The 20374-nt window shown below is 42.2% G+C and overlaps 1 protein-coding gene across 4 annotated transcripts in view; it reads right to left on the reverse strand.

The window, feature by feature from the left end:
- side (sidestep) overlaps nt 1–20374 on the reverse strand; it is a 671279-nt gene that overhangs the window by 177779 nt on the left and 473126 nt on the right. For all 4 annotated transcript variants that reach the window (XM_065225556.1, XM_065225558.1, XM_065225557.1 and 1 more), the window contains one exon: nt 14973–15109. In XM_065225556.1, coding sequence (XP_065081628.1) covers nt 14973–15109 — 137 coding nt within the window. The remainder of the gene's footprint in view (nt 1–14972; nt 15110–20374) is intronic.

Genomic DNA, 20374 nt, shown 5'->3' on the forward strand with positions numbered 1-20374 from the left:
GCGTAACAGCTTTTGTAAACAATGCCTTATATCGATGGTTTCTAGGAATTCAAGGCACGCCCACGCAGACCAACATAACCATCGCATAGGGAAAGTCTTTCCCTACCCGATGAAGATGTTGGTTTGCGTGGGCAAGCCTTGAATTTCAAGAAATCATCAAGAAAAATCATTGCTTACAAAAGCTGTTAGGCCCTAATTCCAGCTCTATCTAGAAATTTTCAATAGCGACCAAAAATATTCATTAGTACCGTCCCAACGACGCGTTCATCTAGATAAAATTGATAAATAGCTGATTTTTAGCGATGGGCCCAATCTTAGATCCATATGCCAACATTAGAGCCATTTCCCATAGATATTCAATTTTTTTTTTGAGTGCAACCCTTATGTTTACAATCACTAAAAGTAGGAACTTTTTAAACAAAAAAAAACTTCGCCAAAGACACCAAATATCTAAATATTATAGTAAACGCTCTCGGAGCACTTTTCTGGCTGAATTTCCGTTCTGGACCACTGTGCAGCCTCCCTTAGCTCAGTCGATAAAGGTGAAGCTATAAAGCAAAACCATGCTGGAGGTGGCTGGGTTCAATTCCCGATCCCGAGGAATTTTTTGACTTCCCTGGGCATAGAGTATGATTGTGCTTGCCACATAATTATACTAATGCAAAAATGGTACAGGCATCGAAAGCTCTCAATCAAGAACTGTGGAGATGCATCTAGAACACTAAGTTGAGAGTACGCAATAAGCTAATATGCGCTAAGCAATAAGCATGAAATGCGAACAAGAAGACGACCACTGTGCAGCGTGAAACAAGTTTGGCAGCTATTGTGTGTTTTGCGTAATCATCGACCGGACCAGTAGAAGTCACTCCGATTTAGCGTAAACCATCTTCAGTGCATTGCATACCAATCAACGATATTGAATTACTGCTCATTTGCCCCATAGACGAGTGGGCGAAGTAAGTTGACTGTAATGCAACTCCAGCCCTCGTCGCCGCAATTAAATCGTAAATCTTCCATTTCGACCACATTAGGCCCATTCTCATGAACTGGAGAGGCCATTCGCAAACACACACACACACTCACTCGTGACTGTAATCCTTCATTTATAATTAGTTTTATTACCGTCGGTAGCGTAACATAATTCACATGGCCGTCGTCGCTGTCCTTCCCGAGTGCTCAGGTTTCAGGACCGAATGTGTCTTCGCATCCTTCTTGAGCAACGCAACAGCACTTGAACGCAATGCCATTCTCAGGCCGTAGAGGGCATCGAAATATTCATAGGCATAGTGCGGCCTATCCGAGGTCAACCGGGGTTGTTTGGGACAGTAATGAATAATAATGTTATTTCATGATTTATATTCATCAATCTCTGCGAAGGAGAAGGGGAGGAGAGGGTCGAATGCCAAGGACAACACGCCTAGGATATTCCGGTCGGTCATAGATGACATGGATTGTTATTGCCACTGTGTGCTGGAAAGTTGTTTTGGTGAACGAGAGTTTCCAAGAACTTTCGACTGCGGTTTTCATAGTGACAGGGAGCGAGAGAGCGAATCGATGTGGGAGATAAGATGTTTGTTTTGGTACACCAAAACGGGCGAATAGAGCTCCAGTTGTTGGGGGTGGGTTTTGAATTGCGATATAAATGTTGCCAATGGAAGCCAAATGGTGGTTTTACTACAAAGCGGAACATTTACTTCTCGGAAGCAAGGACTTATTACAAGTCGGATTTTCGCAGGAAGCCAAACTGTGTATGGAAGTACAGTTTTATATTAGGTGAGATGAATAATTGGGGATGTAGACGCGGTACTTTCGATTGAATGCGGATTTGAAGGATTATCGCAGTATGTAACTGTTCGAATTTATGGTTGAGTTGGTATTGTTCCAAGAAGAAATGATGGTACCTCCGCTTCAACAAGCTTCCGAGCAGCACATTTTCCACCACAACAAAAGTCTTCTGCTGCAGTAATCTTCATCTCCCATTCGAATGGAGACGAGATGAGTTGGCATTGATTGTAAATCCTTTCGCTTCAGAAGAATTGAATAAATGGCCAAAGACGACGACGATGACGCCACAGACGATGGATGGGATTAAACGGTTCCGAAGATAATGGAGCTCAAGATAGTGGGGCTGGTCGTGTGAATTGTTGCCTCCAGAGCACCGGTTCTTGGAAAGTCTTCATCAACACATTGAATTCCATCCCACCCCTTTTCAGCTTTCTGCAAGATCTGCCGCTCCGGTGAAATGGAAAACTCGTTGGAACCCACTTGCGGTGGGAACAAAACAAATCCCACTGAATGGTGCGAGAGATTAAATTGCCGACCGACCAACCGAACACCCGACACGAGCGGCGAGAACACTCCCCCCCCCCCCCCCTCCCATCGCTCCATTAAATTCCGTCTGAAGCTGGGAAATTAATTAGTTTTATCTGCTTATATCAAAATAACTGTCCGTTTTCCTTTCCCAACTGTCAGTCTGGTCGGACCGGACTTTGAATTCGTGCTTTTGTTTGTGCGGAGATTGAAGGTGAAAAGCTGCGTGTGAATGTTGGGTCCCCTTGCGCGTCTCGCCCTCCAGCCACCATTTTCGGGCAAAGGCTTCAGTTTGAAAAGCTTATCATTTTGTTCGGATTTTACCCAGAAAGGCAACTGACTGACTGGATGGACTTGTCTGTTCGGTTGGATGGCAATTCGGATTCTGTCGATGATATCAGTTTTTCCCACAGACAAACATCAGGAGGGGCATGGCAATGGTTAAATTTGCTGTGATGAATGGGAAAGTTTTCAGGGTGCATTTACTGGAATTAATTAATTTTTACGAACAAGTTGGCTTTTGGAATTCGGATCGGATCGGAAGGATGTGGGATGTTTGGCACTGAACAAATGAGAACCAAATTTGTAAACGGTCCATTTGACTAATGGTCTGCTTTAGATGGTAGAGGACCTGTTCTGGGAGTTACGATCAGATTGAAAACTTTCGGGAAAATATGTTTGGTGAATGTTTACAAACTAGAACAATCGGATGTATTACACTTTTTGTATGGGGCTTTTGCTAGCAGATCAGCGTTTCTCAATCCGGTCGATTGCCATATCTGAATTTAAAGTCGTGATGTGATTATCGATTTGGAGGTTCAATAATAAACAATTTGTTTGTAATTTTTAACAAGTAAGTAGCTTCAACTTCATATAATTAGAGAAAACGTAATGCGGCTACTGGGGTTTCCTCCTCCAGGAAACGTTATCTGGTTCTGAAACGGAAAGACCGTCAGTCTTTTCTGCCCGGCAAGAAACCGAACCTCAGGGCGGGTTTCTTTATTGTTAACTAAACATGCGATTTGAGAACGAGTCAGAAGACTCAACCCGTACGATTTATCGAGATTCTCCACCTATAGAGGTTGCCTCAAACCAACTCACAAGACACCACGCGTAACATTTGAAAAGGGCCTATCCTCATTGATCGATTCTCTTCATCGACTTTCTCTTTGGTTTACCACGGCAACATAGACGAATTTCTCGCTAAGATCGCAGCACGGTTCGACAGAAGATGATGTTAGCTTGCGCCTGAAATAGCACACTGAATGGGAGATTCATTTGCAGTCGGGTTATTCGCCAAATAGAAAATCGATGAAGAGAATCGATCAACAATGATAGGGCGTTTTCTCGTGTTGCACGAGCAATCATCACAGGAAGAACTCATTCATTGATACCCCCTGTCGATGAAGTCACGTGAGTGGAGAGATTGGTTTCCCAAGCAGTCTAGTCAGGCATCCAAAAACGGGAAAACAACAAAGTATAGTTCAGTCCGCATCGTGCTCTCTTGCCGTGCGGATCTATTTGCTTTTGCTTAAGGAAGTGTTACTACTACCTAAAGCTACAACAAATTTAAACAGCACTTTTCAGTGCTCAACCTGTAAAAACAAAGAAAAAAAAATTCAACCTTTTACATAGTTGAAGATGCTAATTTCAAATAACAGACTGTAGTGGTAATTTTTATACGATAGATGGAGTAGATGAAAGCATAGAGTTGATAGTTCCGTTAGAGTACGGCAGTGTGAAGATTGTATATAGATATTAGAATAGCGAACTAGGACAACTTTTAAGGAAGGTACAATCAAATAACAATTGAAGTGCGGTAAAAATCGGTAGAACTGTTTCAAACACACAGTTGGTACTTGAACGGGTCGGTTTTCATCTCTTTTTGCCAGTGGTGGCGAGGGGGGACACCCCTCACCATCCCTCTCCAAAGGGGGAGTTTGGTAAAGAGAGATGAAAAAACCGATTTGTACCTTCCTTAAGAGTTGTCCTAGTTCGCTATTCTAATATCTATATACAATCTTCACACTGCCGTACTCTAACGGAACTATCAACTCAATGCTTTCATCTACTCCATCTATCGTATAAAAATTACCACTACAGTCTGTTATTTGAAATTAGCATCTTCAACTATGTAAATCGTTGACTTCACGTAGAAGTAATACTAAAAACATATAGTCAAAGTAATTCAACCTTGTTCAAATCTTATTCTTCATCGATCCTTGTTTGGACCCTACCCGAGGTAATCCTTCTTGGATATCGATTTGGAAAATTCCTCTTCGATCCTTCATATTCTTATAGTAATCTGCTTGGAAGTCGATTTGGATAAAAATTTACTGCCGCCATGGCGCCTAAACGCAAAAGAAAGGGGCAAACTCTTGATCTCGTTTTAACCGTCAGGTAGGAAACGCTCCACGTTTCCGAACAGGTACTAATTCCTCTGCTGATAACAACGGTCAGCGAGGAACAAATTCTACATTCGTACCCGTAGGTACAAATATCAACCCTGCTTCAAATTTTTCATCTGTACCTACTCCCCTCGCTGCTAACAATGTTCAGCGAGTTAATAGAGCTACCTATGCTGCTATTGCACCGGGTAGAAATCAAAATACTAACCAACGTTCTAACGGAAATTTTGACAATTTTGACTTAGGAAGCATTACTGCCCCTAAAATGGAATTTCTACAGAATTCATTAATTGACATGATTTCTGATATTCTTAAATCTAACTCCATGTTTGATGCTATTCAAACTGGAGTAAAATTTGCTGATAATATTGTCATGACTTTAAAATTCAGTAATGGATTTTAAAGCTTTAAATATTTTAAATTGGAATGCTCGATCTCTTAAAGATAAAGAAGACGAGCTATTTAATTTTTTGAGAGTTCATAACGTGCATATTGCCGTTATAACTGAGACGTTCCTTAAACCTGAACATAAGGTTAAGAAGGACTCAAATTATTTAATTCATAGAAATGGTCGTCTTGATGGACCCTGTGGTGGCGTTGCCATCATTATTCATAGACGAATCAAACATAAAATTCTTTCTTCATTTGAAACCAAAGTTTTTGAAACTTTGGGAGTTTCTGTTGAAACAAAATTTGGACAACTTACGTTTATAGCTACCTATTTACCATTCCAATGCGTAGGCCAGCAAAAGAATTTTCTCAAGGGTGACCTTCAGTTCTGATCACCTTCCAGTAACTTTTGAAATATCCCAAGAAATAATTTCTAATCCCAACAGCTCTACTTTCAATTACCATAGAGCTGGTTGGGAGCAATATCGAACATTTATGGAATATAACTTCGATCCAAACATTCCTTTGCAAACCAAAGATGAAATTAATTATGCTCTTGCATCTCTGACTACTTCTATAGTTGAAGCAAGAGCTTCCTCAGTACCAAAATGCGAGGTTCAATTCGATTCAATTATAATAGACGACGATCTTCAGCTCTTGATCCGTCTTAAAAATGTCCGTAGGAGACAATATCAAAGAACACGCGATCCTGCCATGAAAGTTATCTAGCGGGATTTTCAAAAACAAATTAAAAAGCGATTCTCTGCCCTGAGGAACAAAACTTTTGAAAATAATGTTTCTAAATTAGACCCGAGTTCCAAACCCCTTTTGGAAACTCACAAAAATTTTGAAAAATCCTCAAAAGCCAATTCCAGCGCTTAAAGAAGGTGGTAAAATTTTGATCACAAATTTGGAAAAAGCTCAGAAACTTAGTTGAAGATGCTAATTTCAAATAACAGACTGTAGTGGTAATTTTTTATAAGATGGAGTAGATGAAAGCATAGAGTTGATAGTTCCGTTAGAGTACGGCAGTGTGAATATTGCATATAGATATTAGAATAGCGAGCTAGAACAACTTTTAAGGAAGGTACAAATCGGTTTTTTCATCTCTCTTTACCAAACTCCCCCTTTGGAGAGGGATGGTGAGGGGTGTTCTCAAAAGCATTGTTCTGGCAATGCTTCCTACTGTGAAGACCCTCTTGAAGCAATTGACATTGAAGTGGCCCCTCATTGCAGAAATTATTTCCTTCGATGGATAATTTTCCAAACGAGGTCGGGGATTTGATCACTATTCTACAGTGGAATTGTCGAAATCTTATTCCTAAATTAGACTCTTTTAAGTTTTTAGTTCACAATAATGATTGTGATGCATTTGCTCTTTGTGAAACTTGGCTCTCTTCAGATATAGATCTTCCTTTTTGTGATTTTAACATTATTCGACTGGATCGTGAGGATTCGCGTGGAGGAGGGGTACTTTTGGGGATCAAAAAGTGCCATTCTTTCTATAGAGTGAATCTTCCACAATTTACAGGTATTGAAGTTGTCGCATGTCAGGCTATTATTAAAGGTAAGAGCCTTTGTATTGCTTCTGTTTATATTCCTCCTAGAGCCGTTGTTAATCGAAAACAACTTTCAGATATATGTTCAGTACTTCCTGCTCCACGGTTGATTATGGGAGATTTTAATTCCCACGGTACAGGCTGGGGGGAACTGTATGATGACAACCGTTCTACTTTTATATATGACCTCTGTGATAACTTCAATATGACAATTCTTAACAATGGAGAAGTAACACGTTTGGCTGGACCATCTTCGAATGGAAGTAAATTAGACCTCACACTTTGCTCTAACTCATTATCGTTGGATTGCACGTGGAATGTGATCCAGGATCCCCACGGTAGTGATCACTTGCTGATCAAAATTTCGATTGCCAGTGGGTTCAATCCGTCGGAATCCGTTAACGTCGCGTACGACCTCACCCGTAATATCGATTTGACAACGTTCAAGACCGCGATAGAGGAAGCCGTGTCGTCGGTAGAAGGGCTTCCACCGTTGGAGGAATATAACTTCCTCTCCAATCTGATCTTGGACAGCGCGCTTCGAGCTCAAACTCGGCCGGTTCCTGGAACGTCTTTGCGTAGGAAACCTCCTTCGCCTTGGTGGGACCACCAATGCACTGAGGTTTATCGTAAAAAGTCCGACGCGTTTAAGCTTTTCCGGAAACGTGGAACACCCGTGTATTTCGAAGCGTACTCGGCTCTTGAACGCGAACTCAAGAGCCTCATCAAAGCCAAGAAACGCGGATACTGGCGGCAATTCGTGGACGGATTATCGCACGAAACGTCGATTAATACGCTTTGGAACGCGGCGCGAAGGATGCGTAACCGGTCTTCGAACAACGAGAGCGAGGAGTACTCAGATCGTTGGATTCTCAAGTTCGCGCGGAAAGTATGTCCTGATTCCGTGCCGGCACAGATGATTCCTCGCGAAACGACGAATTCTGTAGACGAGATCAGCCAGCCTTTTTCAATGCTGGAACTCTCACTCGCGCTCCTTTCGTGTGGCAATTCGGCTCCGGGGGCTGATAGAATCAAGTTCAACTTGTTGAAGAACCTCCCAGACGTCGCTAAGAGGCGCATGTTGAACTTGTTTTGTCAGTTCCTGGAGCTCAATATTGTTCCGGATGATTGGAGGCAAGTGAGAGTTATAGCCATTAAAAAGCATGGAAAACCCGCTTCAGATCATAACTCGTATCGTCCCATCGCGATGTTATCGTGCATTCGAAAATTGTTGGAGAAAATGATCCTTTTTCGCTTGGACAAATGGGTTGAGACGAACCACCTACTCTCAGATACTCAATTTGGATTCCGTAGGGGCAAGGGAACGAACGACTGTCTCGCGTTGCTTTCCACAGAAATTCAGTTGGCTTTTGCTAATAAAGAGCAAATGGCTTCTGTCTTCTTGGATATTAAGGGGGCTTTTGATTCAGTATCGGTTGAAGTCCTTTCAGACAAACTCCTCGCTTGTGGCCTTTCTCCATTAATAAATAACTTTTTGTACAATTTGCTGTCAGAGAAACATATGAGCTTTTCTCATGGAAACTCTACAGCTTCTCGATTTAGTTACATGGGTCTCCCCCAGGGCTCATGTTTAAGCCCCCTTTTGTATAATTTCTACGTCAGAGAAATTGACAATTGTCTAAGTGACAACTGCACGTTGAGACAACTTGCAGATGACGGCGTAGTGTCTATGACAGGGCCCAAAGGGGTCGACCTGCAAGGACCCTTACAGGATACCTTAGACAATTTGTCTACTTGGGCTATTCAGCTAGGTATCGAATTCTCCACGGAGAAAACTGAGTTGGTCGTTTTTTCTAGGAAGCATAGCCCAGCACAACCGAAGCTTCAACTTTTGGGTAGGCCGATCACTCATTCCATGTCTTTCAAATATCTTGGGGTCTGGTTCGATTCAAAATGCACCTGGATATCCCACATTGAGTATCTGAAGCGGAAATACCAACAAAGGATCAATTTTCTCCGAACAATTACCGGAACGTGGTGGGGAGCTCATCCGTAAGATCTTCTAACGTTGTACCGGACAACGATTTTATCGGTTTTAGAATACGGTAGTTTTTGTTTCCAGTCGGCGGCTAAAACTCACATCATCAAACTGGAACGTATCCAGTATCGTTGTCTTCGTATCGCGTTAGGATGCATGCACTCGACTCATACGATGAGTCTAGAAGTGTTGGCGGGCATGTTGCCACTATCGGATCGGTTCTCGGAATTATCCCTCAGGCTCCTCACCCGTTATGAAGTTATGAACCCATGGTAATCGAAAACTTTGAAAAGCTTCTTGAGCTGAACCCTCAAACTCGTTTTATGTCATTGTACTACGTGTACATAACTCAGGATGTCAGCCCTTCACAGCATAATCCCCATCGTGTATGCTTCTCCGACTTCGGCAATTCAGTTAGTTTTGATTTATCTATGACGCGGGAGATTCGTGGGATCCCAGAACATCATCGTTCCATGATTGTTCCGTCAATTTACGCTGCAAAGTTTGGCCAAGTTGATTCCGCAAGATCGTTCTTCACAGATGGATCACTAATAGAGTCGTCCGCTGGTTTTGGTATTTTTAACGAATTTCATAGCGCCTCTCGAATGCTTCATGCTCCTTGTTCCGTATATGTTGCTGAGCTGGCGGCAATACATTATACGCTAGAAACGATCGCCTCACTTGCACCAGATCATTATTTTATTTTTACGGATAGTCTCAGTTCTGTCGAGGCTATTCGCTCTATGAGGCCGGTAAAGCACTCCTCGTATTTTCTCATGAAAATACGAGAGCTTTTAAGTGCTTTATCTTAAAGATCTTTTGTCATCACCTTTGCATGGGTCCCATCTCATTGCTCGATTCCGGGCAATGAGATGGCTGACTCACTTGCTAAGGTGGGCGCTATGGAAGGCGATATTTACGATCGACAAATCGCCTACGATGAATTTTTCTTCATTTATCGTCAACAGTCATTCGTCAGCTGGCAGAATAAGTGGAGTGAAGGGAGTTTGGGACGATGGCTATATTCGATCATCCCTAAGGTGTCAAAGAGTTCTTGGTTCAAGGGGTTGGATGTGGGTCGAGACTTCATTCGTCTGATGTCTCGCCTCATGTCCAATCACTATTCGTTAAACGCTCACTTGTTCCATGTTGGGCTGAAGGACAGCAATCTCTGTGAATGTGGACAAGGTTACCAGGACGCAGATCACATTATTTGGTCTTGTGCTGAGCATCGCGGAGTCAGATCTGAACTGTACGATTCCCTTCGGGCTCGAGGTAGACAACCTAATGTTCCAGTTCGGGATATTTTGGCTAGACGCGATCTGGAGTTTATGAAACTCATATATGTTTACTTTAAGAATATTAACATTAGATTGTAAGTTTTATTAACCTTGTGTTTAGTTTGTATTTTGTACGTGTGGGTTTTTTTTTATGTTTGTTTTCAAGATGAATAGAAATTAGTTCATGTTTTAGGATTAATTAAATATTTGTATCGTAAACCACATTTCAAACCTGCCTCTCCCTTTTCCCATCCAAAAAAATTGTAAATCTCCACTAACCTCGAGACAACCGCGAGTATCCGGTCCAGCTCCTTTAACTTTAAATATAAGAAATCAATAATGTATAACAAAAATGATAACTCGGCTCTGTAAAGTTTATTCGATTGAGCCTGTACAAATAAAGTAATAAATAAAAAAAAAAAAAAACTATGTAAATCGTTGACTTCACGTAGAAGTAATACTAAAACATATAGTCAAAGCTCAGAAACTTGCTAAGCAATTTGAGAGTTCCCATAATTTCAGTTTGGGTCTTACTAGTCCTATTGAGAATCAGGTTGCTCGGGATTATCTGAATATTTTCTCTCGGGAAAATATTTTTGATGATTCCTGGGGGACTGATTTGGACGAAGTAAGGTCTATGACTAAAAAGTTTCAAAATATGAAAGCTCCAGGTGATGATGGAATTTTCTATATCTTCATCAAAAAACTCCCAGAGAGTACCTTGTCTTTCTTGGTAAAATTAAACTGGGTGGCCTTCGCTTTGAGAGGAAAGGTCTTTAGAACGGTTTGTTTACAAATGCTGAAGGGCCCTTTTCTAATATTAATTCAGAATTTCTTTGATGCTCTGGTGCTAATTTTACTACTCATCATTCTCGTCTATGATTATGTTTGCTATTAAACTAGAGAAAGTTTTCTAAATAACGTTATAGTGAAGCAAATTGTATTCATCAGGGAAAAAAAGAACAACAAAATTAACTTTGAATTGACCTTTGCTGAAAAAAAACTATGGTTTTAAAGCAATTATATTTGCCGTATTCATGCTACAAGGTGAAAATCGCTGTTGCATCAATTCGCATTGACGGCATTGGCTCTTCACAGATTGATAGTTCCTTAGGTGCTGTTTATTAACTACGTATACATTGGGGGGGGGGGTTCACTTTTTGTCCACGGTCCATACAAATTTTAAAATTTCAGGAGGGGGGTCAAGAATCCCAAAAAACTGTATACGTAGTTAATGAACAGCCCCTGTGATATTTTTCATTTGAGCGACAGAGTACGGAACAGCCCGCCATGCTTCACGCACAGAATGACAGTTGTTTGTGGGGTTTTGCCATAGGAGTAAAGAGGTACAGTATCGCCGGAAAGGTCAATCAGAAAAGGAACGAAAAAATAGCTACAGGTAGACTGCGATGAAAAAAAAAAGAAGAAGAAGCACGGTATTCGATCTGACACCAGACCCTGGCACGGAGCCGCACGGAGCGCACCGAATAACCATAGCACGGCACCAAGCCGAATAAAACGGCTCCGCGTTCAGGTTTCTTGTTCGTGTCGGTGGCGAGCCGACAAGAGGTACCGAAACCGAGTGCGTGTTAGCTTTGAACGGGCGTTACTTACTGTACAAATTGGAATTTACAGATAATGCTACAATGCATAATCACGATGGTGTTTCAATATGATGTCTGTGTTTGGGAAACAATAACAAAATGAAATTTTGATTGCCTTTCTTTTTGCAACCGTCGGTAAGCTGCACAGACTCCTCCCATCATGATTAGTTTGCTATCAAGTAGCGACACTCTCTTATTGCGTAGTTTGCCAATGTCAATACCGTGAAAGCAAAGGGCAATTAACGAGTTATTAACGAAAGATGAAGAGAATCGATCGAAATCTCTTGCACCCCTGCATCCAAGTTCGGCTACAAGATTTCAACTCTGGAGAGCATTTTGTGTGGTTGTTGGGGGCGTGTGGTTCAGAATATGGAGAAACAGGCACATATAAATTCTATTTCAACTCTTTACTGTAATAAGCTTGTTGGCCCTGAAAAGGGCCGTTTTGTTGTCAAAGTTGGTGATGATGTAACCTCCGAAACCGTACAGAGTGCAGGGGCATGAAGTAGTTCGCCTCCTCGTGGTGTGCCCTGGAAACGCTAATTATCGAACCCAAGGGAGAGATATTGCGGCTAAACGAACTACCGCAGAGTAGGGACGCTGGAACCCCATCCAGCTCGTCCCAGGAGGTTGAGAAGCCCTGCACAAACCCTCGTTGTAGGAGTGACGCCGGGTTCTTAGAGTGCCTAGCACACGCAGCTGGTAAGCGGTCACATCTGTCCTAAGCTGCCCTGTTGGACAGTTGGCTGGCTATCACATCTGCTCTAGAACTCGGGCGAACAACAACAACAAGAGGAAGGCCCTGCACAGCTGCTCACTGTGCAGTAGCGAGTGTCACGTCGGACACAACACCAAGTGATGCGCCATAGCGCAACCGGCCCCCTCCCATGACGTAATGTTTTCGGGCGGTTCCGGGGAGGGCAAGGGCCTAGAGCACAGGGTAAGGTTTAGTGGGTCGGGAGAGCTATTTCTCCTATCCCCACACCCTGAGATTCCCCCCCCCCCCCTGTATAAAAAAAAGAGCGCATCTCTGTCGCTTCAAAGTGTAGATGATATCCATGGCCGCTTGGCGTGTTCAGTGTAGGTGACAGCATAACGGATCTCATTTTCTAGGAACATCTTCAGCACACCTCGTAGATCAGACCGGAGATACGTTTGACACCACCACGGCGAACCAGACGACGGATGGCGGTTATCACGAAGAACCTTGCGATGACGCTTGGTGCCTTCTTTATCAAGATCTTTTCCTCCTCTGCCACAACCAGTCATTGTTGCTTGTTAGGTAGAAGAGTGGACTACCTATAACCTGCCACCACCTTCCTACTGCTGCTTCTGCTGCCTGCTCACCACGCCGTCCGAAATGCCGCGAAAATGAGTTTAGGCTAGACAGCAGCGCTCTTTTACATCTTTTCAGGTTATAGCAGCATTATGTGCAAACAAGTGGTACTCGATTATGACGACTGGGTTTGGGAAGAACGTTTATTTAATATTTTTTTTTCCTTTGGTTTGTTTTTTTCCGTCGATCTTGTTTTCCGTGCTGAGCACCAATGCTACCGACGTGCCAGGAAGGCAGCTCCCACACCTGGACCCTACCTATCGACCCATCAACTCATGAACCGGGGACCAACGGCTTTACTTCCCATCCGAAGGAAGGCGTGATCAGAGATGTTATGCCTCAGAACATCCCGGCGGCGCCGACTGGTATTGAACCCAGGCATGCTGGGGTGAGAGGCAATCACGCTTACCACTACTCCACCGGCGCCGTTATCGTTTATTTAATGAAAACAGTGATAAAATTATCACTTTTTATTTGTACATTGGACAATGCGTGACATTTACCACTTTTTCAAAAGTTTCTTGTTGAAAATAAATAGTCGGAAGCAATTTTATTGATGCGTAGAAATATTTCTGATCGATTGGTGATAAAATGATTGAAATTTGACCAAGGGCAGCTGAGTTATTAACGTTCAAAATCTTTCTTAATTTGTTACATGTTCCATTTTTGGTTTTCACAAAGTGTACCCTCATATAGAAATCAAAGACGTTGTCCTACGTAAAAATTGAAACCAGGGATCGTCAGCTGCACAGCAAGGTATTGAGGTGCGTTGAAGTCAACCCCGGTCTTTCGATCCGAGATATGACCAGAAGGTACACTGCCAACTTTCAAACGGTGCGGAACATCCTTGCCAGGGAAGGACACAAGTCGTACAAAGCCAGTAAACATCCAAACCGGCACATGAAGCAGAATTCCGTGGCCAAAAAGCGTGCAAGGCTGTACGACCGTGTTTTGAAGAAACACAAGGGCTACAGTTTGATCGTTGAGGAAACATACGTTAAACTCGATTTTAAGCAGCTTTCCGGTCAAAAATTTTACATCGCGACTGGACGTGGGGACGTGCCGGGAAGATTCAAGTTCGTGTTTGCCGACAAATTCGCGAAGATTGCCATGAATTGGCAAGCGAGTCACATCCTCGACGATGGCATCCCAAGTTTACATCGAAGAATGCCTGAAAAAGCGTGTATTGCCATTCATCCACAAGCATAGGGACAAAGTCATCTTTTGGCCCGATTTGGCCAGCTGCCACTACTCCAAGGTGGTTCTGGAGTGGTATGCTGCCAACAAGATCAATTTTGTCCCCAAGCTAATGAATCCTCCGAATTGTCCGGAACTTCGACCAATCGGAAAATACTGAGCAATTTCAAAGCATCGACTTTGACGAAGTGGCGGGGCAGTCAAGGACATCCAGCAAATGCGGCAAAATAGAAAAAAAATGCGCTAATTCCGTGTCAGTTTCCACTGTGCGGGCGCTGATGGGCTTCATCAAGAGGAAGGTTCGAGATTTCGTTCGAACTGGAGAAATGCAACCACCTAATGCTGAAACTTTGAAGTTTCAATAAAAGTACGGTAAAGCAACCTTTAAGGGGCTGTTCATAAACTACGTAGACAGTTTTTTTTTAATTCTTGACCCCCTCTGCCCCTGCGTAGACAATAGTCCATACAAAAAATTTGAAATTTGTATGGGCCGTGGATAATTGTCAACCCCCCCCCCCCTAAACTGTCTACGTAGTTTATGAACAGCCCCTAATGGACTTTTTAAACTTATTGAATCACGAGTTACAGGTCTTTTTGTGCGTACCAATTTACTTGTAGTCAGCCTTTAACTAACCATATGCATACTATCATTACTTCAATCAAGCTTCTGCCCCAACCTCAAATCAGGCACACATTTATTGAATATCCCGACCCCGAGCTCATTAATGCACTTCCACATCCGATATTTGCCGTTTCCGCACCTTCGTCGCCTTCGACTTCGGCAAAAATGCTGCCCTACTCGCAGGTATCGCTTCAATCTAAAACATGGAGAGGAAGACCCTCCACTAATGGAGCACACACAAACACAACCCCTGCCAGAAGTACTTACATTCTTGTACCAGGAAAAGGACGTCACCGACGGCCGGGCGTCGGCCCGGCACTTGAGCGTAACGTTTTCGCCCTCGGCCCGGGTGATGACTCGGCTCGGATCTTCGTTGGCCAGATGCACCGATACGACCGGTTCGTCTGCAAACAGGCGGCAGGAGAGAAGGAAGCAATAATTAATATAAAATACAGCTTTGGTGCATTAGAGAGGAAATTATAAAATTTAATTTATCGTATACTGGGTCTCTGTCGGTCGGTCGGTCCGTCGTGGGGCTGCGAGACGTCTCCTATACGGCCCCTTAATCGCATAGCAGTCCCATAGGGGACAAGTAGGCATTTTTAGTAAATCATGTTTTGTTGAATCAGTTGAAAAATATGGCAACTGACCTCTGGACGATTGCATTTCAGTAGTTCTACCACACAAAGAAAGAAGATGTCAATTGAAAGCGGATAGCGTTGTTATCTCAAAACTGACGACCCATATGGGACTGATATGCGATTATATGGCAAATGCTATTTCGGTACGAGAGTGACGGGATGGAAGTAATGGTCACTCCCATTTAGCGGCGGACGGCAGCAGCAGCAGTCGCAAGCGGCCATATTTTCCGAATGTGGTCTTCCGGATAGTGGCGGTGCTGCTGATGCTTGCTACTGGCCTGCTGGCGAGAAGCGATGGTGCTTTATTACTGTGAAATTGGTCTCGTAGCGCAGTTGCAAAATTTACTCTTTCCCCGGTTTGGTGCGACAAACGGAAAATGGGTTTATTTCACTCGGTTCGGTACAATTAAACCTCAGTTGTGTTTGGGGTTTTTCGTTCGCTCTGCTTTGCGGTGTGGGTGTTGGTGTTGGGTTGGTTCACTCGAAATGGCTCAGGATAATTATAGGGGCTCCAGGAGTGAGCACAAAAGCAGGATCGAAACCTGTGAAATGTGATCAAAGCTCGATGGTTTACAATTTCAGTACATTTGCAACTAAGCCAGTGAATTTAATAAAGCTCACGAAATTTGAGCTGATTATAGCATACGTGTATGTGTTGATAGTGGTTCCCAGAATAATACTGGAAAGAGCGATGCTCGTCACGTATTCGTACCTGGCTTCCAAACTATTTTCCTTCGTCCAATTAGGGAATAAAAACTCAAACAGAATTCGCTATCAGCTGTGAGCTCTGTCCCTCTCGCACTCCAGCACAGGAAATCACTCTTGACAAAACTTGGCCCATTAAACGAATGAGTTCGTTCCAGTTTAGAAATGATAAATTATAAGCACACCCGTTTGGTCCTGCCGCCGCCGCCGGACTGTGAGACAGATAAGAAGTCACAGTCGCACCATATGTCCTCCGCCGGACTGCAGAGCTGCACGACGCTATGAGTGATACTGGTCATCTCCGCAACAGGCGACCCTGGAGGGAGGTCGGACAGCGAAATAAATATTAGCTTCGCGACATAAATAAAAGCTTATTAATGTTTGGTGCCAGCAGCCAGCAGCAGAAGCAGCAGCATCCGCCACCCACACACGACCAAACACACGTGCCGAATCCCGGAAGCGTCGTTGCCCCACCAACACCAGCCGGAAATGGAAACTCATTTTAAATTAAAACGATTCAGGCGATAAAAGTGATAAACTGCGCTTGTGACCCACGTCCGGCCTCCATGGCCAAATGCTCGGGAGCGGGGACAATTTATTAGTGCAGTTGTAAATGGGTTGTTTAAATAAAAATGCAATGGTGCTCTTGAAATGTAATTACACGCAGTTAAATGCAAATTTTACAAATTAATTGATCAGGCATTCGACTGGGTGTCGATTTCGATAGGCTAGAGGGTTACTTGTTGGGGGTAGCGACTGTGACAGCTTGTAGTCATGGACAATGGGAGTTGGATCATTTGAAATAACTAATGTTCTGCCAGTAGAATGGTGGGAATTTCAAATGGCATCCATATATTCAAAGGTCATCATTGTACAAACTAAATTGAATAGTATAATTTACTACGTTAACAGTTGGCATCATTAACACCACAGCATAAAAGTGTAAACATGCAGTCTGAAGTGTTTACACGCAATAATGGAAGAGATGAGCGGAATAGTGGTGTCTGCTGTTCTTTGGATTGTTCGATCATTCAGCATATGGGCTTGAGTGGATGAGGGATGCGGGATTTTAGAGTGCGGTTCATTAGAAGAGAACTTGCTGGCGATCCCTACTTTCTCACAGGATCAAATGCATGTTATTTGTTCTTCCGTATTGGTCGATATTAGCAGTTGAAATTTTTCGTTTGAACTCAAAGAAGCTGTATAACACTTGGGGGCCATACACTTAAAGTCTGTTCCATTTAGAATTATGTTTCCATTTATCATTTTGCAGGATTTTTATTTAGCTTTTAGGGAAAAAATAACAAAAAATATTCGTCAGCTTTTCGGATGAATTTTTGAACTTTTCGTGGAATACTACCATCCTTTTCCACCACTTCTCCAAATCAGATGGTGTTATGATTGTTTTGCCACATTTCTTCAATTTGCGCTTGAGAATTGCCCAAAAATTTTCAATGGGACGAAAATCTGGACAATTTGGTGGATTGATACTTTTCTCAATAAAATCGACATTATTCTGCTTATACCATTCTATGACATAGCGGCTGTAATGACAGCTGGCAAAGTCCGGCCAGAACTTTACGGGACCTTAGTGTGATTGAATGAACGGCAAAATTATGTTCTGAAGTGTCTTCTGTCCTTGTGAAGTTGTCCACTCATGTCGCTCCAGTCATGAAAACCTTTGTTTTCTTACCGCAACTGCAGATGCCTTGCCAAATCATCAACTTGCGAGAGAATTTATCTGCAAAGACAAATTTGACTTTATCTGGAGCATACCCCTTACGTTTAGCAATGTAAAAATGTTGTCCAAAGCCCATTTTTACGTACATAAGTTTCATCGTCCATCAATTGGTTAGAACTTGCTCGAACAGCTTCCTTGCATGGTTTTTGGCAACCGGGTTTTGTTGTTTTTTGCACGTGAGGTGCAGAATTTTTTCACGTCTGTCACGTTCCATCATCGATAACTTTTGAACAAGTATATGAATCCTGGTGAAATTTTCACTACTAAATAAACAATCTTTTTGGATCAAAACGCTGTCCATAGTTTCTTGCTAAGACAACTAGAGGCGCTACAGTAATTCAAAAGAAGCGGCCAAATACTAACTGGAACAAACTTTACGTAGGTGAGAGTCTAGGATTGCGATACTTTGGGGTTGGGATAAGTTGGATCAACCAGGTGGAAGCAAACCTACGGAGCATTTCGCGTGATCAGAGATGTTATGCCTCTGAACACCCGGTGGCGCCGACTGGGATTGAACCCAGCCCTTTTGCAGTGAGAGGTAATCACGCTTACCACTACACCACCGGCACCACTACTAGAAAGTCATCTCGTTTGATTTCAGCAATCCATAACTGTAACCCGAAGAAGATGAGTTGTGCAAACTAATTATTGACAAATGGACTGAACCCAATTATTATTGCAACTTTTATCAAGGTTTTAAAGCATTCTATAAGCCCAAATCATGGACTGCAAGGCTGTCATAAAACCAAAATTTTTATTTGTGAAATTGGTTTTCCTAAATGTGGAAAAAATCTTCAGGATATTTATTTCAATGATGACCACTAACTGCTCAAGATAGATCAAAATGAGTAAAAAATAAATTGAGGGATAAAACAGACTTTATTGGTTACTGACCATGACTATTGAGTAGGAAATATGGATGAAAATTTAAATCAACGCTTTTATTAACATATTCGCAAGTATGAGGAGCTGTAAACGATTTAATTTATTCTCTTTAAATATTTGTTAATATAAAAGCAAGTTAGACAAAGTAATACCGTTAGCGTTAGCGTTGTTATGATATACTTCGTAGATTGGATACTACCCAAGTAACAATTTGGGTTTTGTGAGGGTTCTGTAGACCATGATTTAGACTTGTAGAATGCTTTAAAACTTTGATAAAACTTACAATGTTACTTGGGTAGTGACACTCACGTCTCTTCTGAAATTCTCAGTTAGACTACTTTCAGGAATAATGCTGGGGTTCCAATCTAAACAAGAGTAACAGAAGCATGACTGTCGCTATTCCCGGCCACGCCCATCTTTACCATAGCTAGGGATAGGGAAGGAAATGTTGATGTAGTACTTACTTAACGAGAGGCCACCGACTTAGCGACACCCTCATAAGTGCTACGGAGTTGGAGGGTTGGGTAAAAAGGGTATTCGGTTAGGATTCACCTCAAGTTGGCGATGCAAACAAAAGTATGTATTGTTTATTTGTTGTTTATTTAATCTATCGATAGCCGGCTATCTAAAGAACATATTCATTTTGTTTAGTGATCATGAATTTTAAGAGTCATGACCAGGCATGGAAAATCATTTGTATCATTTCATAAATTCATTTACATTCATTTGCCTCTAACTTTTTTCATCAACAGCATTCCGCAAAATGATGTATAGAACTTTTGTAGGTTTTGTTATTAACTACAACTTTTGGTTATAACTCAAATCTGTATCTCTTATGCATCACGAACTAGAGCGGGCATAACTTGTTACTGTTTTTCAGTGAATGTAAAATACATTCACTGAAAAACAGTAGTGGCTTCTGTTCACTCTGGTTTGTCATGCATAAGAGATACGGATTTAACTTTTTGACAAAAGTTGTAGCTAATAACAAAACCTACAAAAGCTCTATACATCATTTTGCGGAATGCTGTTGAAGAAAAAAGTTAGAGGCAAATTAATGTAAATGAATGCACGAAATGAATGCAAATGATTTTCCATGCCTGGTCATGACGGAGAGCTTGGGATTAAACCCATGATTTTCTGCTCAGTAAGCAAAAACGAACCCTCCAGGGTCATCGAGCATCTCAGAACCATAACGCTTCGCGACAATACAGGACTACGTTTTCGCTTGATATGCAAGTAGTTTCCGAGGTTTATGTTCAATTTCAAATATACAAATGAAGGTGGCGATTTATTTTGCTGTGAAAGAGTTTGGGGTTAAATCCATGATTTTCTGCACAGTAAGCAAAATCGATCCCTCCAGGGTCATCGAGCATCTCATAATCCACAGCGCTTCGCGTCAAAGTACGAATATATGGATTAACTATCTATTATTGAATAACTATTATTTACTACAATCAAAACGTGACTACTAAAATCGCAAAAAGATATTCTCACAAATATATTTCACGCAACCAGGAATCTCAAAACCATTAGACGCTATAATGATACTCTGCACATGTTAGACACAAGAAGAGGCCAAAAAGCAAGCGTCCGACACACAAAACCAGCCAGATCCACTTGCAGTCACAATCAACGATTCTCAAACAATCGCCCTCCAATCTCCTCCCGCATCCAACAACACAAATCTCCACTAC

Source organism: Ochlerotatus camptorhynchus, unplaced genomic scaffold (assembly GCF_037179485.1).
Source record: "Ochlerotatus camptorhynchus isolate MF236.1 unplaced genomic scaffold, CSIRO-AGI_Acam_v1.1 ptg000231l, whole genome shotgun sequence".
Classification (NCBI taxonomy): Eukaryota; Metazoa; Arthropoda; class Insecta; order Diptera; family Culicidae; genus Ochlerotatus; species Ochlerotatus camptorhynchus.